The sequence below is a fragment of the Chaetodon trifascialis genome, chromosome 19 (genome assembly GCF_039877785.1).
Source record: "Chaetodon trifascialis isolate fChaTrf1 chromosome 19, fChaTrf1.hap1, whole genome shotgun sequence".
In the NCBI taxonomy this organism is placed as follows: Eukaryota; Metazoa; Chordata; class Actinopteri; order Chaetodontiformes; family Chaetodontidae; genus Chaetodon; species Chaetodon trifascialis.
In genome coordinates this window covers 19915187-19939642 of record NC_092074.1, presented here as the reverse complement: position 1 = coordinate 19939642, position 24456 = coordinate 19915187, and the positions used below count along the sequence as shown (strand labels likewise).

General features: G+C 44.8%; 1 protein-coding gene across 1 annotated transcript in view; it reads right to left on the bottom strand.

The window, feature by feature from the left end:
* map3k5 (mitogen-activated protein kinase kinase kinase 5) overlaps positions 1 to 24064 on the bottom strand; it is a 62750-nt gene extending 38686 nt beyond the window's left edge. Inside the window, exons 1-3 of the mRNA XM_070987402.1 lie at positions 23114 to 24064; positions 6144 to 6283; positions 3564 to 3587 (exon numbers count right to left, since the gene is read on the bottom strand). Of these exons, the coding sequence (XP_070843503.1) occupies positions 3564 to 3587; positions 6144 to 6283; positions 23114 to 23549 (600 nt within the window). The 5' untranslated portion in view covers positions 23550 to 24064. The remainder of the gene's footprint in view (positions 1 to 3563; positions 3588 to 6143; positions 6284 to 23113) is intronic.
* Between the last annotated feature and the right edge of the window lie 392 nt (positions 24065 to 24456).

The window sequence follows — 24456 nt, the reverse complement described above, 5'->3', positions numbered from 1 at the left end:
GCCGAGGTCTTTTCAAGGAGAGAGCTATTCCCAGAATGTCAGATGTGTGCTGAAACAGAACATGAGAGCGTCTGAAGGCGGTTGGGCTGTTACCCAGCTGCATCCTGGCGGCTTTTAATATTCTATCATGGTTCCAGCTTTTCAGCAGCCTCTTTGAGAAAACACACTGCTGCTGCTCTCACTGCCAAGAGAGAAAAAAAAGGAAGTGAAAGGAAGGTGTGGTGTCGAAGCAATGAAAGCCATTCGCACATCACTACTTCCTCCTCTGCAACAGCGGTTCATGACATCACTGCTCGCTGCAGCGGCGGTGCGTGCCTTTCAAAAATAAAGCCGTGACCCTTGTTCATGTTAGGTGTAACCAGACAGGTTGCAAAATCCTGACGCTATATTTAGCTCCTCTGTCTTTGTATGATTCACGGCGTCATGCGGATCACATGACAGGTTTGTTTTCACAGGCTGATGCATATTTCAGAGCGGCTGCAGGTCAGTCCGAGCGAACCTCCGCCAGGCGCTTACAGGTAACAAGTTTCTCAGCTGCGAGTGAAACACATGTGACAGTACTGGCTGAGGGGGAATCTGGTGAATGTGACTGAGAATGACTCAGTTATTCAACCAGTGACTCATCTGGTTTGCTAGCCGGGCCGATGGTCCATCTGTCCATTTGCAGTTAGAGCAGCATGCCCACTCACTCACCTTCACAGAGACACACTGAGCTGACCGCAACTTGATGTCAGTGCTTAATTTATATGACTATTTAAAGTCATTAAGCCATTCAGGAAGTAATCATGACTAATAACCACCCATGGCCTCCTCCATCCAGGCCTTAAAGGCGGGTCTCTGCAGACACTGCCACACACTTCCAGTTGCCATAAGTGATGATTGAGAGGGAAAATTTTTGTATGAGTGTATACACTGTTTTCAGAAAAGTCCTACACATTCTGCCTTTAAGCTCCTTTCAGCTGCAACTGCAGATTTGAACCAAGTCAGTGGGTAGCTGCAGTCAGAGAATTTACACCGACACAGACGAGGCAATATGCGTGCTATTACAGTAATTGGTTATACACCATCGGAGGCTAATTACCTGGATTTCCACTTTCATGGTGGGTAGTTAAATGCACTTAGTTAAAGACAATTAACAGCATGTGCTTTTGTAACAGCAGAGGATAATCACACACTTCTGCACCTGCAGATTGTATTCCAAAACATTTGTTCTAATGGCAGAAAAGAACTGCATCAGCACAGAGGGAGCTATAGTTAAAGGGCAGCTGAATGCGAGCTAAGCAACTGTAACTAGGCAGGCAGGCAGGCCTGTCAGGCTTTGGATTTCTCCACATGGTTGTGTCTCTTCTTCTCCCTCAAGACAAACACAAGAGCAAAATTGTGAGGAATGCATCAAGGAGTGTATTTATCTGCTCTAACGCAAGCTGCAGATGTTAGCATGCTCAGCTTACAGGCTACAGCAGTAACCCAGCATTACTAACAAAGCAAAGGTGCACATCATTAAGTGCTGCTGCTACGTTATTTATTTATATATATGTATTTCTATTTATTATGCAATAAAAAGTCCTGTTCAGGACTGAAACACCCGACTCCATGGTTACCAATAGGTGAGAGCAACATTAGCCGCTTTGTCTTGCTTGTATAGTTTGGGGTTTTTTAGTGACATATCATGCGTGAAGCCATCATATGAATATTTAAGACCTTTTGACAGGGTTCTTGTTTAAAATAAGTCAGCTATAAACATCAAAAAGTCAAGTGAAGACACGTGGAGTTGACGTTAGCTTTAGCTCACTACACATGACAACATCCGACAAAATCCACGATCGCTGCTTTGGCTTACTTCTGTGTGTAATTAAAGACCTATTCCTTATACATAAATAATAATAAATCATAGATAACTAAATTGAAGTGGTGAATCTGACGTGATTACTGCTGCACATGTGTCTTGTGAGAAAATGGAGAACTTGACAGGCTAACTGAGCTGGTCAAGGGTTAGCATGACTTAGCATTTTTGATCGTTTCGTGTCCCTGTCGTTGCCTCCTCTCTATTTTATAAATAAATCGTGTCTACGTATAATCTGGGTTGCTCCCAGAAAATAAGAGGGCTCTAATTTTAAGGATTTGTTGATAAGTTTGAGTGTAAATATCAATTTCACAGACTACAGTTGGCTTAGTGTTATGCTTTGGCCTGAGTGTTGGCTTGCAGGAGGCAGATGCTGATGTCACCACTGTGGATGTTTGCTATTGGCTGAAGGTTTCCTTGTGTCCTGTGTACATATGTATGAATAAAATGATGTTGAAAATGTATTTTAAACTGAAAAGCTGTAATGCTTCCATGAGAATGGGAAGGAAATAGATAAGAATCACGGTGCATGCAGAGAAAACAGCTACAACAACTTCAAATGGATGGAAAATGCAATAAAACTGCAGATATTGCACTTTTAAGTGCACTTCGATGTGCACAGAGGGTGCATGCAGCAGTGCAGAGGGCAGTTTAGTGCAGACAGTGAGTGCATATGGGCGGATCAGTGCGCTCACGCTCTCGTACTGCGAGCGATAATCTGCTCTCCTCACACAGTGAAGTCAGTGTCAGAGATCGGTACGTTTCATGCAGCAGGCCACTTCCTTCCACTCTGAAAAGCCACTTAGGAGCGCTAATCCTCTCGTCTCACTCCTGAACATGGACTCCTGGACGACAATCAGCTTGCTCTTGTGCCTTAATCACACTTTCCAGCGCAGACTTTGTCCAGTTAACAGGAAATTAATCAGTAACGATTGTGAGCATTTAATCAGTGTTAAAGCTAAAAACATTTGTTACTTCCAGCTTCTCAAATTAGAGGAGCTGCTGCTTTTCTCTGTTTCATTAATATATTTTGAGATTTGGATTACAAGCAGCTATTGGAAAACACCACCTCAGGATCCTTCCACTGATGCAGCAACAGGAACCCACCAAGCTGCCTGCTGCTGTAACAGGACTCACAGGTGGAAAACACTATTGGCTTTCTCCTCTACAGCACATGCTCTGAGACACTGGCACAAAATCGACAATGCACATTTCTAACTTAAAACATGGTGTATATTTGCTGGGAGTTTACTAAAAATTACATATGAACAAATCATATGTTTGAGCCTCAATCCACTCAAAGCGTGAGTAAAGGACAGGATTTCCTCCACTTTAGGGCAGCACCCTATTTGAATGCTGCACCTTTTGCAAGTCAAATTCACAAAATGCTCGCGTGTGTTTATGCAGATCTTGCCCATGCAGTCACTGTAACTCGTCAAGCAGCCGTCAACTGAGAAAAAACATCTCGATAATGGACGAGAAGAGGTTTTCATTTCACGTTTATGTGAAACATTCATCCGCTTCTACACAAAAGCGAGCTGCACAACCTTCATCGCACCAAGAAGAGAAACATAAGGTGTTAAATGCCACGCTCCCTGCACGCTGTAGAAAAGCATATTCTCTGCAGCAGACAATATGTGTGATGTGTGAGCAATGGGTGAGTAATGTGTGAAAGGCAAAGGCGAGGGGGGAAAGAAAATAGATTGCCTTGTGTACTTACAGTGTTCTTCTGGAAAATTATCTCCTGAAAGACGAGCAGAGAAAAACACAGTTAGAGATTTACCAAGAACATTTTGTTTTGGACACTGAGTGACTGAATAAAAATCTAAAAAATCAAATCAAATCCAGTACATCATATCTGAGACAGCAATATTTATCAACTGGTGGCAGTGATCCATCGTAAAAAGTAGAAACTCCAATAAAGTGAAGGAAGAAGGACACAAGCTGACAAAAGCAATGTAGGTTTAAAAATATTTTATGAGGAAGGAAATGCATTCGACACAATGAAAGCTGCACGGAGTCAGATTTACATTAGGCCACATAAGGACGCGTTTCGGATATGAAAAGGTGGAATCTGATTTCATCATTTGCACATTTAAAACCTCCAAAAGCTAAATTTTAGAGTCTTAACAAGTCAAAAGCATAAACACTTGGCAGTTTGCCTGGCTTCACTTCATCTGTACGCAAAGCAACTCAAGGCCTCAGCATGCTTCACATGAAGCGCTTGTTGAACTGCTCTTTAAAGCGTCTGAGGCGCCTTTTCGTGGTGGTTTGTCTGGTGATTTTCTAACTTTACGAGACACGATCCGACAATCACGCCCACTTCATGCAGTGATTAGCTGCTGTAGGTGTGCAGAGCTGTAGTAGTAGGTAAGTAGTTTGGACTTCTCTCTCAAAGACTTTTTCATTCGTCACAAAACTGCGTCGTTAAATCACTTAGAGCAGAGTGCAGCACCACGAATGTCAGCTGTCTGTACGACAGCCAGCTTCTCGCTCTGCCCTCAGTGTGGCCATCTGAAACCTTAAGATGCAGTTTGTTTGAAGCGTACTGAGACCTTCGTGCTGCATAAAGTCAGATATTCTGATATAAATCCACCCGTCTTTAAAATAAGCGTAACATGCAACTTTAGAGTAATCTCAGCTCCTAACGTTCTAACTGGCATTACTGCATTGTCAGTTTTAATTTAGCATCACGCTCATGCACTGCATACATCTCCCAACCAGAGACAGAGAAAGTATTTCAATGCCTTTCCTCTCACCATGTGCTGGAGGCAGAGGCCAACAGGCTTGTATTTACATTTCTATTACGCGGCACAGGGCATCACTGATATTTGCTGCTCGCTGAGGCAATCATTAGTGACTGCACAACATCAATACTGCATTACTTCAAGTGTGTCACATCGGTGCTTTAATGACACAACTGCTGGCTGTGTGGATGAAGATCCACTCTGAGGTTGAATCACGAGCGAATTAACTGTATTTGCTTGTGCGGATTATTTTTATTCTTCATACAGCAAAAAATAAAGTAAAATAAATAAATAAATCTGCCGTGAAAAGAAGCACGACCAGCATGCGTACGCTCAGTCCACAAAGCCCTATTTAAGCTCTCGGTGTATTTTTTAAAAGGAGTTTCAGTATTTGAAGAAAGCCCCTGACGTTAAAACAGAACCCTTTGAAACAATTCAGCAGCCTGATAGCGATCAGAGGAAACCACCAGAGAGAAGTGGTCTTTTCAGGCAGAACGAGGCGCAGTTAGCCAACCGCAGAGTCAGGCGGGCGGGCACCACGACAAACCACAGGAAGGAAAATCTCCTATTAGGCACCAGCTTACATTAAGAAAGAATGGCATCAGAAACCATTTTTAGCGCTTAAAAGGCAGAAATATCAGAGGGGAGGATGCTAATTAGCTTTTATGTCATTTATCTAGACAATAAACCCTCCTGGCAGGGTGCAGGGGACTGTATGTTAACCATACAGTGCGGCCATAAAAATCCTCTCACTGTGCAAACAAGCGACCATAAAGGCTCCAGTGTTCCTCTGCTACAAGTCGCCCGCAGCAGGAGTTTTTACACGTGTCAAGCCTGGGCCTCCGCCTGTGTGAGCTACGTCTGCTCGGCCACACAGCGGCTATAAGACTGCTGCCATACGCTGACTCGGCCAGAATTTGTTGGAGGGATTTTGGATGAAAGTCACAGCATCGTTACTCTCATTGCAGATTTCTACAGCATAAATATAAAATAGCAAGTGAGCAAAAGCACGCCTCAGCTACAGCGTGCACTGAATTTATTACTGTGTTAGTGGAAAACGTCTTGGTGGTCTAGTGGATAAGACGACATAATTGCAGCATCTCTGGTTTGATGTAGATCTGATAAATAATCCTTAAGGTATTTACAGAAAATGCTCATTATATTACATATGATTATTTCTGTCTGCACCTGCATCCACATTTGCATCAAACTATGAGTATAAAAGCAGCGGTTCATGAGAAATTGGCAAAAACGTTCCAAAATGCCCTATTTTCCAGCACCTGGACCAAGACCCACCTGTTCTTTGGGCCGTGACCTAAATTCCCAGCACTAAATGAGGCCGCTGCTGACTTCCTATCACAAACCGCTTCAAAAAGGCATTTCCTTCCATCAAATTACCGACGCGTTTCTGTGGCGCTGGCGCCAAATTACATTTCTGTCAACGCCCCGCCTCCTCCTAAATATAGCCTTTAATCAGCGCCCTTGTGAGTGTTTGGTTCACATGTCAAAGCGATGAGGGACCGTCCTGGTCTCGGCTCATCGTGGCGGCTTACCTGCAGGGACTGGAGGGAGTCGGAGTTAGTGTCGCAGTAGAGGATGATGTTGTTGGCCATGCTGAAGCTCTCTCTGACTCCCAGGTGGTAGAAGAGCGAGGGCTGGCGGAAGGCGTCTGTCATCTCCACAACCGCTATGTCTGATGGCGAGAGGTACAGGCGTTAGGTGTCAGCCCTCTGAGTGAAGACGGACACCGATGCTTTGCAGAGTCGGTGATTTGTATCCTATCGGGTCCACACATGAAGGACTTTTTCTACTTTATGTTTATATACTGTGTTAATCTTTCAAGATATCACGTTTGTGTACGGATACAACCCACGGCCGGCAAACTGAAGTGAATTTTAGAGTTCTGACAGTCAACAGAAAGACAAGATCGCTGCAGGCCAGTCAAGAAGACGGGAAGACCGTTTCTTTATGCACCTCTTTGTGCATGAGGGCCCTCGTCCCAAAAAAGATGGAAGCATACTCATTGAAGGGCCTTTTCCAAACCGTGACAAACAGCCCCAGAGCTAAAGAATGCTCACGTGGTGTCCACATACTTTTGGCCATATAGTGAAAAGTCTGTAAAAACTGATATTGTAAGCAAAATAATACCATTTACCTCCTCTACATAGTTGTCACAAAAGTCATTAAGATAAGATAAGATAAGATAAGATAAGATAAGATAAGATAAGATAAGATAAGATAAGATAAGATAAGATAAACCTTTATTAGTCCCACAGTGGGGAAATTTCAGGTATTACAGCAGCAAAAGTGGATAGTAAACATAGAGGGCATCAGTAAAAAGGCCATTAAATAACAAACCAAACAATATAAACAAGGAATAATGAAATAAACAAACAATACTGATATTGCACATTGATATGAATATAAACAATCAGTGCTGACATTGCACACTGAATGACAGTACTAGTATTGATAGTGAATTTGTTCCTATATTGCACACAGGAATTGATATATTGCACCTTAAGTTGAAATTCACCTGAGCAAATATTTTCACAATTATGAGACACCACCAACGATCCGACAGCACGCATCATATCAAAGATGGCCCTTCATTAAAGCAAACACGGATCGGCTTTTATTGTTCTTTATTGTTCACAGACACAGCTCTGAGGTCAAAGGTGAATGGACGGATAATCTATCACAATCACGTTTGTGTGCTTGTATTACAAGCTGTGCGTTGTTACGGGTCATGTTCACAGCAGCCGTTACTGTCTGATTGTTAGCTACAGATTCTTGTGTCAAGTGGAGATAATTCAGAATTCTGTTTTGAACATCTCCATGGAAGGTGGAGGTTTCACCCACCTTTTCAACTCTACCGACGAATACAAATACACTGACTGCAGCTGGGCTCGAGCACATGATCTGGATCAATAGGTCAATAGGAGCAAATATTGCCAAGTGTCACTCAAGCCAGCAGGGACCACGGCTTCTGGTGAAGGGGTGGAGAGTTCCCAGCATTGAACCTGGAGCTTATGGTAGCATAACAGGCTGCTGCGTAACCAAAGAGCTCAATCAGGTGTGCTGCTGAGCTCAACCATAACATACAAATGCCACATGAGACGCCAACAGCCTACAATCCCTCAAGTCTTGCATTTAAAGTACTGTACATTGTGATGGGTGTGTAGCGTTAAACACATTCAGAGAGGTTATGGAGGCCCACACACGAGGTGGGGCTAGATACGCTGTCCCTGAGGCCACCTTGCACCGCTGATAACAACAGAAACAAATCAGGCCGGTGGCCACGCTCCAGTAATGACAGAAGAGCTCAGGGAGCCACAGAGATAACGCCCCACCCTGCCTTTCTCATCTGTTTCCAACTACCCACCTCTCTGTGTCAACAAACACGCCACGTGAGCTGAACAGCAGACATCTCTCATCCAGCAAGCCCACCGAGTCTTTTAGCCGTAATGTGCGGCTGAATGCTCGGGCCCATCAGGGTCGGTGGACTAACACTGAAGGAAAGCACTAAAATATGGAAGCATGTCAGGTGAGTGGTGGCTCTATTTGGACAAACGGCCAGTTTTTAACGTGTTGCTGCAGGGGCCTTTCTGTGTGGAGTTTGCATGTTCTCCCCATGTTCACCTGGGGTATCCTCCACATAAAACCCCCACTAAAAACATGCAAGAAGACCACCACCTGACCAGTGGTGATGGAAGGAAACTGGGTCCCCGGGCGCCGGTCGGCTGGCAGCCCACTGCTCCTGGTCTGCTGCGGAGGAACGACATTCCAGGACGGGATAAATGCGGAGAAAATAATTTCACCTGCATGGCGTGTGCAGTTCCCTGAAACTCTCTGTGTGCTGTGACAAATAAAGGGATTTCTTCTTCTTCTTCTTCTTCTTAGCATCATGGTTGTATAATTAATCACTCGGCCTGTACACTGAAATGTTCATATGGTGTGACACTCATCCTCATGAAGACCTGAGACTCGGCTCGGACTTTCCCCAAAATACTTAAAGCTACATTAATCAATATTCCCATTCAAAACGGATGAAATGTGAAAGTGGTTGCTTGTAGTGACTGATCTATAGAAAACGATCACATTTCAGCTCTATGTCACGTTTTCCCGTCTCATCTGTTTGGTTTTTCCTGCGACTTCGCTGTGTTGATTCACTCACATTAACCCCATCAGCATCGTTTCCAGCCACAGAAGGCAAAGAGACTCTGATGATCCAACTGTTCACTACTTTCACAGCATCAGCAGCTGTTGAGGAGCATTTGAAGAGGAAGAGGAGGAGTGTAAGGAGCCCAAAGCAGAGCTAAAACGAGAGTGAAAAATGGACTTTTGCTGGACGACAGACACGACACAAAATGAATGCCCTTGTTTTATCTGCTGGGTGTGTAAAGGCAACAGTTCACTCACACGTTGGCCATAAAAACTGTAATGGGGATAATGCGTCACTTTTGTGTTTACAGCTTGTTTCGCAGCCCCCAAAAAAATCTATTAGTGCAGCTTTAAAAGCAGCTCTGATCGCGCTGTGCACTCGTCGAACCTATGCAAGACCAGAAACAGTGAAAAATACATTTTGTGTAAAAGGAGCCGATCACCAGATGCAGCTGATGCAATCAAAGCTTCTATCGCTACTGAAACCATCAGAACAAATTACTCCGAGCAGCCATGCGAGCACTCACAATGTGAACGCACAGTTAACGTCCAACGGTCGCTGCATGCCAACACAGCGCTGCACAGAGAAGCCAATCAGAGGCCGGCTGGCTGGCGGAGAGCGGCCGTCTGTGATGAGGGGCCACGCGGCTCCCCGCCGCTCATCATCAGCACATGCAAATCCAACCAGGAAGCAGGCACTTGTTGCCGGCCCCAGAGGCTCTCATCATCAACCCCTTCCTCCACACGAGCTTTGAAAAAACACAGCATCACATTTTCATTACAGCCAAGTGGGCAGAGGACAGGATATGAGGGATTTTAAGCTCCGCGGCTCTGTGCAGTGAGGCGAGATATCAAGAGGGTTTTTGTTCTCCGGATGAGCAGCTGGCAACTTCACGTCAGGATGCCTGCTCTGTGACTGAGCGCCAGTTAGGTTTCACTTTCTGACGTATGTGGCAGAGAGGGAAAGTGCGCCTTAATCCACGCTCACTGACCTCTTCTTAACAACCACTTACTACTTCCATATCTGTGACGCATTTGATATCTGCTCAATGAGCGCTCGTACATCATCTGTCATTGACTGGCTTGCACTGGGAAAATGTGGCCACTTTTCATTGAAGTTTACTGAACCTTAAGTGGACAAACACTTTGCATGCTGCCGCAGACCTTCACAATCCCGAGCAAACACTGAATATGTTTAGGTTCTCCGGTGCTCTTACTTTATGCACATGAGGTGCAACTGATTGTCAACATCCAGACAGCGCAGGTTGGCTGATGAATAAAAGATTAGCTTGTCTCATTTCTCTGCTGGCAGGAGACCCCATAAATATTATATCGCAACCAGACTTTTAATGCAGACAGACCATTAAAAGGCAACAGTGTTACAAACAGCTATTTTCTGAGGAGAAAAAAGAGGCCGCGGCCGTGTTTTTAAGGTGCAGCGATGACTCGGGTGGGGCAGCTTTGCATCGCTCTGCCTGTGAGCCTCACCTGCTTCACAGGACTACATCTGAGCCAAGTGAGATATCTGCTGTCATAGGGCAAGGCCACTGCAGGTGATGAATAAGGAACGCGGTGTGCAAGGGCAAGACGCGAGTGAGTCTGTCGGGAGAGTCGAGAGGAGCAATCAGTTCTGCTAAGTGCTTTGTACTCACAACAAAACCCCTGAGAGCTGACAACACTCCAATCTGATGTCGCAGGCGTGCAGCATTTCAGTCGATGCACATCTACCGAACAATAACACCGTAAAACCAGAAGAACCAGCTGAATACAGTGGTAGCCACACAGAACCGCTTTCATCCTTCATCTCATCTACGAGATTTGCAGTTCTCATCTTATCTGTGCCCACACATAGAGTGTATGTAAAGGTAGAGATAAGATGTTCAGTCAGCTAATCGACGGAGTCATTCTGAGCCATGTCAGCGGCACGGCTCTATGGGTGGCAGTGTCGAGTGTGGCGTTGTTGGAGGGCCAAACAGGCACAGCTGGCCCATCCAAAACAACAGGGAGAACATATATTTATGTTAGTCGATGCCACCATCGAATGCCACCATGTCACACTGTCATCAGGTCCAAATTTTAATTCCCATCAACCTCAGCTTTACTCTGCTGTTGTGTGCAAACTAGCTGCTGTTAGCATGCTAACACACATGGTAAACCTGCTGAATCTAAACCATATTTTTGCATTTTTGGACTGCTGATCTAACAAAATGAAGAATTTGTCACTATGTCCTGATATTTTACAGATAAAGAAATAACTGATGACTCCATTTGCAGCCCTCCTTAAATCTCTAACAGAGCGAACGCTGTATAATGAACTGCACTGAATGCTATTGAGCATCTGACTACACAAACCAGAAGAGGAAATGCTTCGCACTTCAAAGCCCCGTAGACATGTTTTGAACACACCATAACAAAATGTCACACTCCTCCAGTAATGACAGGGTACATCCAAAATGTGTTTTGTGTTCTGCCAGTTGTGTCATGATAGGCGTCTTGCCATATTAAGGATAATAATCTAAAAATTGTGGAAACAAACAGCCCAGAAGTGGGAAAACCATACAAACAGCGGACTGTGATTGTGCAGGCTTCAACAGCAGAGCCTCTGAATGTTTCTGGAGAGCGTTCAGATGTCGTGATTGCTTACCAATGCAACGGCACGACTGAGCGCATGCCAACTTAACAGCAGCTCTGCCAACATAGTGTTGACAGAAGGCTGCGTAAAGGCAGTAGCAGAGTAACTTGAGTCATCCAGTCACTGTTTTCTACAGGCCCTGCCACCTGATCACATGTGCTCACCTCAGCAGTTGTTGCCGTCAACTAAAAACAGCAGCAAAGCCATTGCAATCCACACCGGGGAGAGACGCTTCAAATTGGACCAGAACATGCATAGTGATGCCCTCATAATCCTGCTACACCTCCTACGGCTGGACCTGCAACTGTTGACCAAAAGTAAATTGATTCCCTCGCCTACTGCTCAAAGCAGAGGAGGAAAAAATGCTTCAATGCTTCGCACACTGTTTGGCTTTCAGCGGCGCTCGGCCTGCTGCAGGTTCCTCGAGCCCAGCAGCGCCTCAGAGGGGGAGAGGGGGGAGGCGAAGGGGAGCGAAGAGCTGCATGAATTCACTGGGAATTGTTCTGGTGTCTCTGGTACGGATCCTCCTCAGCCCTCCCCTGAGTGCCTCCACCAGTTACACGTGCTCTGCCTGGAGAGGGTGGGGAGGGGGCTGCTCAATACCACAATGGCAGCGGCATCGAAATGGCACTGGAGGCTGCTGGAGTGGATATGGATTGTTTCAGCGGCTCAAAGTGTCTTCTGTCTTTGTCTCCTGCGCTCGGAGCCAAATGTAGAGCATGCATTTGTACATGAAGAAATCTATTTTAATGAGTGTGGGCTGTTGAGGAATGTAAACAGTCAGTACCAACAGCCTTGAGCTGTGAACAACACTGAGACTGCATACATCTCTGAAGCTAGATACGGCGTACAGAAGCGCGACTAAATAATATTCATTATTGATGAGTTAGATTTGAGAATGGAGGTTCAGTCTTGACCTTGGCAACTCGTATGTGTGATTTAAATATTCAAGGCTGACTTACTAGCTTTTTCTCGAGGGATTTCAACCTCGTCACACAGCTTCCTTCAGCTTCAGCTTATATGTGGAGTAACGACACCCCAGAAAAAAGCCAGCAATGGAAGCGTGAACTTAGCAAATTATAATGCAAAAATCTGTATTTTCTGCTTTATTTACTGAGGTTTGACGCTGCTCAGATGTTTCACCAAAAACCTGGAAAAGAGCTACTGAGTGAACCGTTAGCTTAGGAGAGCAGCTTTAATTACCTTGATGAAATAGAAACCGAATTAAACTGAAATTATTTTGCTTAACCTACACTCCAAAAGCTAAGATAGTTTACATCATACAACATAAAAATACAGAAAAGCAGCAGATCCTCACGTTTAGGAAACTGAAAACACCAAATATTTTGCTGGATAAAAGACAGGAACAAACAATTTGTTATTTGTTGCTGATTTTCTGCTGATCCAATAATCCATTGATTGAATGAAAGAGGGAAAACTATGATTTCAAGCATAAGAATTCAAATGTATTAGGGACAAAAGCCTTTTTAAACAGAAAACACAAAGCAGCACTTCAAACCCATCAAACAGTTGCTCAGAGTCTTTGTAAAGGTGCAGAAATCCTCCAGCTGATTTTCACGTTTCCACTTCCTCTGTTATCCAACCTACTTTGATATTTACTAAGGACATGTCCATACCAGGTGTCCAGCTGAATATCAGCACATTTTCTGGTGCCTTATGAAAAATCTCCAAACATTTAACCTCTTATTTAGGTAAAAATGTTGCATTAAAAACTTGAATTTTTGTCCAAACAATTACAACAGGTTGCATATTTATCAACAAAGCAGCTGCATCTTATGTGCTAATAATTAGCTTTTTGCCTTTTCTACCACTATTCTACCACTCTTAGAGGGCCACAGCATATTTCATGCAATGTGTTTTCCCTTGCAGGTTAAAGGAAGGCTAAAATGTCTGCATGTGTAGGTATGTGCCCTTCTTTTGCCTAATAACACTTCATGTTTGTGAAAATGGCATCGCGCTGGAATGCTAAAAGCACTGCAATTACTGCTTACATTGGTCACTGAGGGGCCAGCTGGGAAGGCCTGCAGTTTTATTGTGCTTGACTCTCAGCCGGTAGGAACAGGACAGGCACAGCACGTAAATAAAGCACTCGTTACAATCAATTACGTAACAGCTACACATAAGATGCTGTAGCCATGGAGACTCAGCGAGGCTGTAAAAGACTGGAGTGAAACCCTCAGAGTGCTGCTGCTGAGGTTTGACCCGTATGGCTGATGGAGGGGGAGGGAAGCATTTCCCCGGAGCTTGTCCCACACAGAGGACAGAGAAAATACAGCCTCCGAGCTCCACTGAAGCCATTTCCCTCACTCAGAGACTCTTTTTCCTCCCCCTTCAGAAGGACGCTCGGAGAGCATAATGTCCAAACTGACAGTTGCGTTGCTGCGTGTCGCGGTAGCTGTACGATGATTACCTCTTGTACTCCTCCCACGGAGGATGCTGCTCTGCTGTCAGGTCGAGGCGACACGCAGGGTAACAGAGCAGCTTGAGACTTGGACTGGAGACAGACTCAAAAACGCCCCGTGGATTTTCCTTGCAAACAAACACAGCTATGTTTACATTCGGCGGTCCTCATTGAAAAGCACTCGAGCGTTACAAAGGTGTTGAATGCGTTCCTGTCGTCACATTTGCAAAGCCGTTTTATATGCTTTTATTGTTTCTGTGCACGTATTATTTGACTGGCTTATTTCCTGCCTTTTGCTCGAACACTGCTGCATGTCTAAGCCCGTTTCTACCTGTCATCAGACTGTTGTTCCTTCAGCGACTGACAGTGACTACTACTTATTAGCTAATTATCCATTAATCTATCTACATACATATATGTGTATTTATATGTACATTGTCTGCAAGTAGACATGAGACACAAACAAATAGAGGCCTGGTAATCAAAATATTGCTTCATAGTGGTACTAGCAGTAAAAAAAAACCTTTAACTTTGTCACAAAAAATGTTTTTCCTTTTTAAGTCAAGCTTTGACCTGCTAAAACACCTCAACCAAAAGCTTTGCCACCTGACCTCAATTTGCTTATGACTTGCTTTCAGGGTCTTCCTTAAATGCCTTTAATACAATTCTGCTGGGCCATGTCCTGGATTTCTAATCATACCGCAATTTTTCTTTGAGTTCTTTGGAAAGCTGGTTTTGCTCAAAGCAAAATTTTTGCAAACTTTTTACGATCACACAAATTAGTGGTGCAACAGCTCCAGGCGAAAACAAGGTGGTGCATGCTCATCCCTCAGGGAGACGCCGTTACTCATGCAGAATGACGTCTTTACTGTTGCCGTTTGGATTTTTTCATTTGCTTCTTGAACGTGCCAACGGCTCCTTCACCACACTCTCAGCAAACTGATGAAAGGAGAACAAACACAGAACACATATCTCTGTGCACAGCAGTCGCTGTCAGCTGAAAGGCGCAGCGGAAACGGTCTCCAGAAGTGGTCAAACATCTCTAATGAATTCCAAATCAGGTTCAGCTACATGTGAGGCCAGAAAGCCACATAAGGTATAAACAGACAGTGGTGACATTCTCCCCCAAAAAACAACCCTGGGAATGGAAGAAAAGCACCATACACGTCTTTCAACTGAGCACTTCTGTCTACAAATACATCCCTACTCCCAGAGGGCAGCATGGGAAATACCAGACAATGGTTATTCTGTAGTTTAGATGCCCTGCCCAGCACAGAGATTAATGCTTCCTTTATTTTTAGACACAAGTGTGCTCTAAAGAAATGAACCCAAGCCCTGAAAACGCCATGATGCAGGAAACGAGACCAACCAGTTGCGCCTTTCTCCTGGACTGGCCCTTTTTATTTTTATTTTTACCTCTGCTCTACTTAGCTGCCTTTTCACACAACGAGAGATTTTACAAAGTGTGGTGCCATGGCCCCGAGGGGGAAGAGAGCCGGGAACAAAATGTGAATTCATCCACGGCTGACAAGCACGCAGGGAGAAACCCCCGCTGCCGTGCAAGTTGCCCCGACTTCCCTGCCTGATTTACTTCCTGCTTGCTTTTTCACCGAAACAGAAATCACTGAAACAAGAGGAATTTGCACACATGCCGAGAAAACAATGCTCCTACTTCATCTCCGTTACCTCACATGATAGGACTGAGGAGCGGTTGTGCTTATTTGCATAATGCTGCAGCGAAACAAAGCTGCACTGAGCAGGAGTCAGTTTAAAAATTCACCTGAGCGTCCTGGAAGGTGGAACAGATGAGACTTTTCCACCTGAAATTTCACAAATGAGCACGGCTGAATAAAATCTGCATACTATTGGGCCATATTCCTAAATCTGTTGTGCAAACTGTGTCCGACATCAGCGCGTGAAGCTGCTTGCTTGAGGCTCTGAAGGATTGCTCGAGTGGTCCAGACTGAAATATCTCAACCACTATTGGATGCTTTTCCATGTCTCCTCTAGCGCCACCATGAGGTTCACGTTTGTGGTTCTAACTGAACAACATCTACTGGATGGACTGCCCCTTAACTTTTTATCTACCATCATTACTGACTACATCAAAGTGTGAACACGGTAAACGCTGTATTTGCTAAACATCAACATGTTAGCATTGTCACGGTGAGCTTGTTAGCATCACCTCTAAGTAGCGCTAGCACAGTTAGCATGGCTGTAGCCGAAAATCCTGCATATACCCACTAACTTTGGCGTGTAAGTGGTGCAAGTATGAGAGGAATAAAGGAAGGAACTCTAAACTTTCACACCCCACAGCTCTTACTTTACATGGGCTCAGGAAAACGAAACTATTTTTCTGTCGCCGTCTAAAAAAGGTTTTTCACCTTCCCACATCCACCCTCGTTTTGCTTTCATCAAACACACAGTTTTGCATCCGATGCACTCTCTGACCTTATGAGATGCAAACCAGCCTAAAGCTGCAAACGTGAGCAGATTATTGCAGAGGGTGATGAGAAACACGCGTCAGCTGGAGCTTGGTTACCATCATTATTAGACACTGCATGTGTTTTATGCAGCAGGAGAAAACAACAGTTCTACCACTTTCCAAAGGCCGGCTGGTGGAGAAACCAGTACTCCTGCTTCTCCTACAATAATTTTTATTATGGCGCCACAAATGCATCCTCAGTGTTTGCTTTCCAGCTCTATTATTATATTATTATATAAATTAAAAGGACTGTCCTCAAACTTAGCATTAACTCCATGTTAATACTTTTCCCAGCAGCGTTCCCATTCAGCGGTAATCCTACTGATCTTTTGGGGTAGGTAGCGCCAATGGCTGCATACTGGCACCTTATCATCAAACTGATATATGACTCACTCTCTCTTACCCTCCACTATTTTCTAAAGATGCCATCTACCCACTCCTGGTGCCTTTTACCTCAAATGAACTCCTGATAAGACCTGGCAGGGAGCTTTGATACGCCGCGTCTCCACCTCCTGTCATTTTTCTGGAGCAGTCACAAGATCTACCCTGAGGTTGATCCAGCACAATACTGCACTTACAGCATGTTCATAGTGTATCATGAATACCGTCTTAACCGCTTTGTGATGTTGAAATGCTGCATTCAGGGGATAAATTAGTCTGCATGCAAAGCAGAAAGAAATGTGACGTAATGTGACAGTTAGCGCTTAGCTTCCGATTCAGAGTCTGCACTACGCTTCCTGTTGAGAAATATCAGCATATGTTTTCCACACCGTGTTTCTGTCTACCTCGCCCACTGAGGTGAAGCCACTTTTCCCCAGACGCCAGCGAGCGACCTGTGGGCTAATTCCTCCTGACCTTGTGCACTCTAACCACTGACGAGCAGCCAAGCACGCAGAGTAAACAGGAGCGAGGATAAACAACTTAGCGGAGGGCCAGCTGATGGGATTTCAGAGCAGCCGGGAAGCTGAGCGCACAGCCTTCTGCAGGTGAATCCAGAGACGCTCAACAAAAGGCTGTCAGCTGACGCCCGGCCGTGTTGACTCTGTACGTAGTAGGACCTCACCTGCTGTGCAAGGATTACACCTGTGGCCTGTTTGGGTCTACTGTTTAGGTGTTTTACTTATTACAATACTAGTGATAGTGAATTAAAGCCATATCATTAAAACATCAAACAACACCACATATAGATGCTGTCAGAAAGTGTACCACTTCTGCAAAGGTCAGAAAAATTTTAATATTTGCATAATTTTGCAGTACATTGAAGTAAACCAATGTTGTTGTTTTTTTGCATACTGAGATAGGCCCAGTAAAGGCCTACTTCTCATCAAGTTGGTCAACTTTGACACATGAATTCCTGCCAGTTGACCACTAGCATGCTGTCTTGACAGTGATGGCCATGACAATCCAAAATGGAGGAAGCTATCATAGGTTATCTGCTGTGTTGTTCCATCCAGTTATACCCTCCATTGATCCAAGTATGAACTGAACACAAAATAGCCACAGTTTACAGACAGGCTTTAACTGGCTAAGCTAGCAAGCTTTAGCAGCTAGTGCTACAGTAGTTAACTGACAGTTAGCGAGCTATCTAGTGACAATTAGCAAGCTAGCTACCACCGAGAAATTTTTTTTTTTTTTTTTGCCATAAAGGCCATGGGGGCTCAACGCTAAACTAAACTCAGCTAAACACTTGGTCAGTTAGCTTCTTTGCCAATGGGCTAACGGCAAACAAGCTAGCAAGCAATGTTCCTGATGTTTTATCGTCAGTTGTTTCAAAGAAAATTTCTCAACAACAATTTTGATAATCAATATAATTTAAGTCATTTATCAGGCACAAATAGGAAAAAATATGTGCAAAATTTGAGGAGTTGTGCTTTTTAAAGGTGTTATTTGAAAACATCTGGCCAATTTAAATCTGCAAAGGGCATTTTACTTATTTTTTTAACCTTTTATAGACTAAACAATTTATTGACTAAGTGAAGAAATTATTTTTAATTAATAGATGATGAAAATAACCATGAGTTTCAGCTCTGGCCTTGCTCTGACACCTACAGGAGAAAACGCTTCTCTTCTGCCTTTGTAATGATATAAATGTAATGTTTGAACAGTTAAGGGCCCCTGCAGGCAATGCAGATATAACCTGTGAATGTGTTTACTTGGCGTTTAGTGAAATGCTGTAGCGCCGAACCTGCTTTCAACGTCCTCGCTCGTGACGGCCTCAGAGCTCAACAGCGTGCTTCTCTCAGCCATCTTGATATAACTCCAAAGTAAAAACGGCCTGAAAACTATTTGCGAGTTGTATCCGTGTTGCAGGCAGAGTGGCGAGTCCAGCTCTCAGCACAAAAAAACGAGGCAAGCAATCGCTCAGACGGAGGAAAAGCTGCTTTCAAAGTGCTCAGGAATTGTTCAAAAAGCCATTGTTCTCTCTGTAAATTGCACAGTAACGCAGTGTAATGATCAACTGCAGAGATGAAGCTCTGCATACCAAAGCTATGACCCAGCCCGCTTAATACAGGGGGAACAGCACAAGTCTGTACAATTGATCCCTGATAAATTCCAATATTAACTGCTGCATTTTTAAGACTGCAGGAGGTGCTTTGAGACAGGTTGTTCAGGCACTGAGGAGACTCCCTGCCTCACAAATCATTTGTAAACGCTTTGACTGGATCAGTGTGGATTATATTATCACTCTTCTCTTCAGTCTGACATAACTTCTGCTGCCTTTCAACACAAGAGACACAAAAGTTGCATTAGCGGTGGCTAGGAGCAGCTAGCTTAGCAATTATCATGGTAATATGTGGTTTGAACCATATGGAGCAAGCCCACTTAACTTTTAGTACTTACTTGCTGCTGTGCAGTCCAAGTCACACATCCATCCATCAAAACCTCTCAGCATGTTTTACTTGATCCCCTATCAAGGTGATCAAAGGATCTATAAGCACTGAATCCTCCTGACTCATTGTCTCAAGCACCAGATGGGCCAATTAAATAACCATTTTTCTAAATCTAGAGAAACAACAGCAAAAACACTGAGCAAATGTCTTCAGCACACAGCGTGGCTCTGATTTCAGAGCCGTTAATCCAACATCCTCAGCTACCTGCGACAACATTTACATTTAATCATTTGGATTCCGGGAGCGGTGCTATTACATTACATCACCGTTATTATTTCCAAATACAAAGGCTTTTATCTTGGTTGCATCTTCAGCCACGCAAACAGCCATTCACAGTTGCTAGAATCCAGCTAATGCAGACAGATCTGACAGAGGAACTCACTCTCCCTCCGCACTTCGACAATCATGCAAGGCCAGGAGAACAGAAGCAGCCTGACCCCTTTAAAATCACACTAAACCATCGTGCACTTTGCTCAGTTAGTGAATGTGTGCATTCAGTACTGACTTGCAATGAGTCAGGCCAGATGGAGGCGCGAAACGGCAGCTAGTATGACAGATGCTTGCAAGCGTGACCCAGAAAAAACAACTTCTCATTGAGACCACTGGAATCAACCTCTGACTGCAGCAAAAACGCATCATCTAAGAGCTGTTAAGTGATTATCACCACTGGATATGACATGTATGAAAGGTGCAATGAGTAGGATTTGTTGGTTGTCCCTGGCTCAAAGACACCAGAAGCCCCCTGACCTGAGCACAGCTGCAGGAGCACAGCACGGTGCTCCACCTGCAGCCCTGTGCACTGGTCTTGGCTGGAGGCTGCATGCTGAAGCTTTGTCTATACTTGTTTTCTTATTTAGCTTTTTAAGAAAATCATACACACAACGCACACGTGCACAACCAGCCAACTCATGAAGTGGTGCAGAATACACTTGCTGATTCCACATTGTACCAGGCCAAAGTTTGTTTTCTGCTTCGCCGCATTTCTGAAGCGGTGCAGACAGAGGAGTTTGTGGTTGCTTCTTTTCTGTGTTTGAGACACTCATCGCTCAGTCTGACGTGACTCAAAGCTGTCATTGGACACAACTGCATCCACGACAGCGTCAGATCCACACATGGAATTAACCTGCAGCGCCAGTGTAGCAGCGTACGGAGGCCTTCGCACGCGTCGATTTGCAAATATTTCCATAAACACTTCATACAATAACTCACTGTTTCAAGCTTCTCAAATATGAGAATTTCTTGCTTTTGTTAATTTCATATCACTTTAAACTGGATATCTTCGTGTTTTTGACGACATCCTGCTGGGCTCTGGGAATGTGTGATGGACATTTGTCAATAAAGAGCAAGTGTAAAAATGAAAAAACACATTATTTCATGATGAAAGCAGTGGTTGGTTGAAGGTCTACTCTTTGCTTGCTGAAAACAGAGCTCATACCAGGAACAATAGCTGGGCTGTATGGAACAAAACCCCTGATAATAAGATATGTTTGCTCATTATTGTTGGCAAAAGTCTGCATCTACATTTTTTGCTAACATTTCCTCAGCCTCTGCCATCTCTCAGCCAAACGTCCTCTTTGTCCACAGCATCGTGTGAGGAGGACTTTTAAGGACAGTTGGGAACAGCTCGTCAGAATCTGGCAAATCATCTTTCCAAATTAAGAGCGGCCCACAAACTTTCAGTCTGGCTCTGAGCTCATTGTTTAAACGTTTTTGTTGTCTGGCCTTCATCTCTGCTGCAGGAAGAGGATGAAGCAGTGTGTGTTTGAACAGATAGTGCAGCACAGCGTTTCTGGGAAAATGCCTCTGCCCTCCCATGTGAATTATGAGAAAATTCCACAGTAGTTCAGAGGATGACGACCAACTGGGGGAAAAAAGAGAGAACTAAATGTGTTTGTACAACTAACAACACGATGTTATGCAAACCTGTATACAACTGTCTGCTCCCACTGGTACGCTCTTATTATGAAGGGGTCTGAGGTGGAACACTCTGGCATCAATTACCATCAATTTAACCCATTAATTTAACTCAATTAGAGGCATTTTAAATGCGTTTTTGCTCTGCATTCGCTCCATTTTCCACCAACTTTTCTGTCTATGAATCCCTTTTTTTCCTCAACCTGCTTCTCGTCATCTGTTGCTTCTGTCTGGGCCAGAACTGCTTATTTTTACCTCACTGAAGTAATTTCATGGGTAATGAAAAATCATTAGCGTTACATCCCAGTAAAAACTGGTTTAGAGATTAAAAGATGTTCAGGCATGTCGGTTAAAATTGAGCTACGGCTGCAACTAAATGATGATTTCCATTATTTATTTATTTATTTTCATGTCAAAGAGAAATCAAAGGTGTTTTTGGAGCGTTCCACTTCTTTCTCAGTCTTTTGTTGCTCCTGTCCCAACTTGTTTGAAACGTGTTGCTGCATCAAATTCAGAATAAGCAGATATTTACAAAAACCAATGAAGCTGATGAGGGAAAACCTTCAATATATCATCTTTGTGCTGCTTTCGAATGAATAAAGGAACGTTTTATTTATGTTTTAGCCAGAAAAATGATTTACAGCCTGGCAAGCCCAGAGTTCTTCTTGTTTATGTCTTATATCTGATGTGTAAAGCATTCGTAAAGTATATATTGACCTTGGTTAATGAACAGTTTCAACAGATGGATATTAAAATGCTGTTGGAACAATAGTTCTTTACGACACAGAGTTTCACTTTTTGGTACATTTAGCAAAGTTACAACCTGGATTCCCAGACATCACTTGACCTCCAAATCACAAAAACCAGACAGCAGAGTTTATTGTGTGCAGCTGTCCTTGTTGAAGACTCATTTTAATGCCTCAGAAAACAAATTAGAGTGAAAGGTTTCACGTTTTCGTTCATGTTTCTCCTCTGGATGAAAGTCCTCTGAGGAAAGTCTTCATAGTTTCTTATCACTGTGCAAATAAAGTTGTAGTTATGCTGCTGCAGCAGCTGCCCGGGCTCTGATAGAGTGTGGGGAACATGACGCTTATGTACTGATATTTTGCTCGGATGCAGTTCTCTGAAAGGCTTTGTGGTTCTTAGCAGCAGCCATCAGCATCTGAGCTATGTGGTTTCACTCCTGCATTATCTCCTGATCCCGAGTATCTGAGTGAAATGCAAACACTGGCTGCTGTTCCTGGCTCCTGTACATTACAGCTGCTTTTTATTTGACCGCAACCCCTGAAAGGCCTGCTCTCCAAATAGCTTTTTTTTCAGTGTTTATTATACAAACGGAACATTTCCAGTAGGATTAGGAGCCAACTACTACACATAAGTGCTTTGAGTCTGCGAGAGGGTTTAGGCTCGTTCCTCTGCTCAGTGGAAAGTCCAGCCTCACGGTGCGACCCGTGACACTCCGGCACAGGACCGGAGGCGCGCAATGGAGGAGGGAAACTATGCGAGATATAGCAATCACCCCCACATTTGTGGAGCAAATTAAACAACCCCAGCGATGCTTTGTTGCTCAATAACCTCCAGCTTTGCTCAGTGCAGTGTGGAAATATCTGGGACGTGAAGGCTGCAGCCTCAAGCCCTGACATGCACAGCTGTGTGTTGTGTTTGGGGAGCTCAGGCAACCTGTCCTGCTGGCAGCCACTTTCCAGGAGAGGTGATGCAACAAGGCTGTGACCTTTGACCCCCGACACTGAGAGGGAAGCATTCCTGTGCCATGCCATCATCAGGGGTGACTGCCTCTCACTAAGCTATTGATCTTATAGGTTAATCATTATAATGGAGAGCAGAGGTCAAGTTAAATCCTGTTCAATGCATTTACATGACTGATGTAAAAGTCCCAGCAGGCAGCATTTAAGATCAGGACTGATCACTCGTAGAGTGAGTTATCTCAAAATACTCAGAGCCTGTCAGTCAGCTGGACTTCACCTGATGGAGGAAGGTCCCCTCGTTTGACTCACCTGCATTGTAGAAGCTGTCCAGCACCGTGGTCTCCCCAAAGTCCAGTTTACTAAAGTTCACCGTCTCCAGCCTGCTGCCCACCGTATCGCAGGCGTCCTTCAGGCACTGCAGGGCCATGCTCTCCGCGTTGTTCTGCTGGCTCGCCTCTCCGTTCACCACATAGGCCACCGTCACCGGCCTGCTTTTGCACGATTTCCCGGTGGAGAGCAAGCCCCCGCTGTCCATCGGGCAGCTCCCGGCGGTCGGGCTGAGCCCCCCGCCGCTGACCACCGAGTCCTGCCAGAATGTCCCAGCCGCGGGGATACCCGAGCCGCCGCCGCCGCCTCCGCCTCCACCGCCGCTGCCGCTTGTGCTATCACCGCCGAGGCTCTCCCTGCCGGGACAAGCACCGAAGCAAGGTACCGCTAAGGATATGGCGTTCTGGTCTTGACTCATCTTGTTTCAAGTGTCACTCGCTGCCTTAAAACGTGGGTTACGATGAGCGGCTTCTCCACCAGTCCTCCATGGAGAGCCAGCGTTACGCACGGCGGTTACCCATGGAGCCTCCGCGCAGGCAACGACGTGCAACCTCGCTCCGTTTCAACACAGGTAAACAGTCTGTCAGCGACAGAGGCGCAACTACACCTCATGCTGCATGTTTACCGGAGACAAACGCCCGATGACGCTGGAGGACACCGCAGGTCGGCTGAAGTCACGACAATGTTCCGAGCAGAGACGAAACACGAGAGGAGAAGCCCCCAGATCCGCGCATTCCTCCTCAGCTCTCACAACAAATCCACGCACTTCCCAAAGTTGAGCAGCGCCGCCGGAATGAGGACACAGGAGCCAGGAGTGGCACGCGGAGTCGGAGTTACGCGCAGGGAAGCGTCGGATCGGCGCAGCGGTTCTCACAGCAGAAAGCGCACTGCGCACGCATCGAGGCTGCTTTCAAGTGCGGACGGACCCTGCCCAGTTTCCACTGTTATCTTCCAGTCCACACTCGAGCACTGGGCGGAGAAACGACAGAGGGAGCCTGGTGGAGCTGGGCGGAGACACGATGGCCATATGTGGAGTTGTGTACTTCAGGAAAAGGAGCAGTTCGCTGAAAACGACGCAGCAGAAATACTTCACAGCGCCAAACATTAGGAACCAGTGAATCAGCTGATGTGATGAACACTATGACAGAAAGTGCACACATTTATTGAACATTCATCTCCATAATAATCCAAACACATCCAAGAAGGCTAATCTTTCATTAGTAAAAAGTTTCTCTGTGGTAAACTTTGGTTTCCTGAGAGTTTCTGTCACATAGAAATGAATGAATGAATTCATAAAGAAGCTGACATCTCTTATATTAACTGTC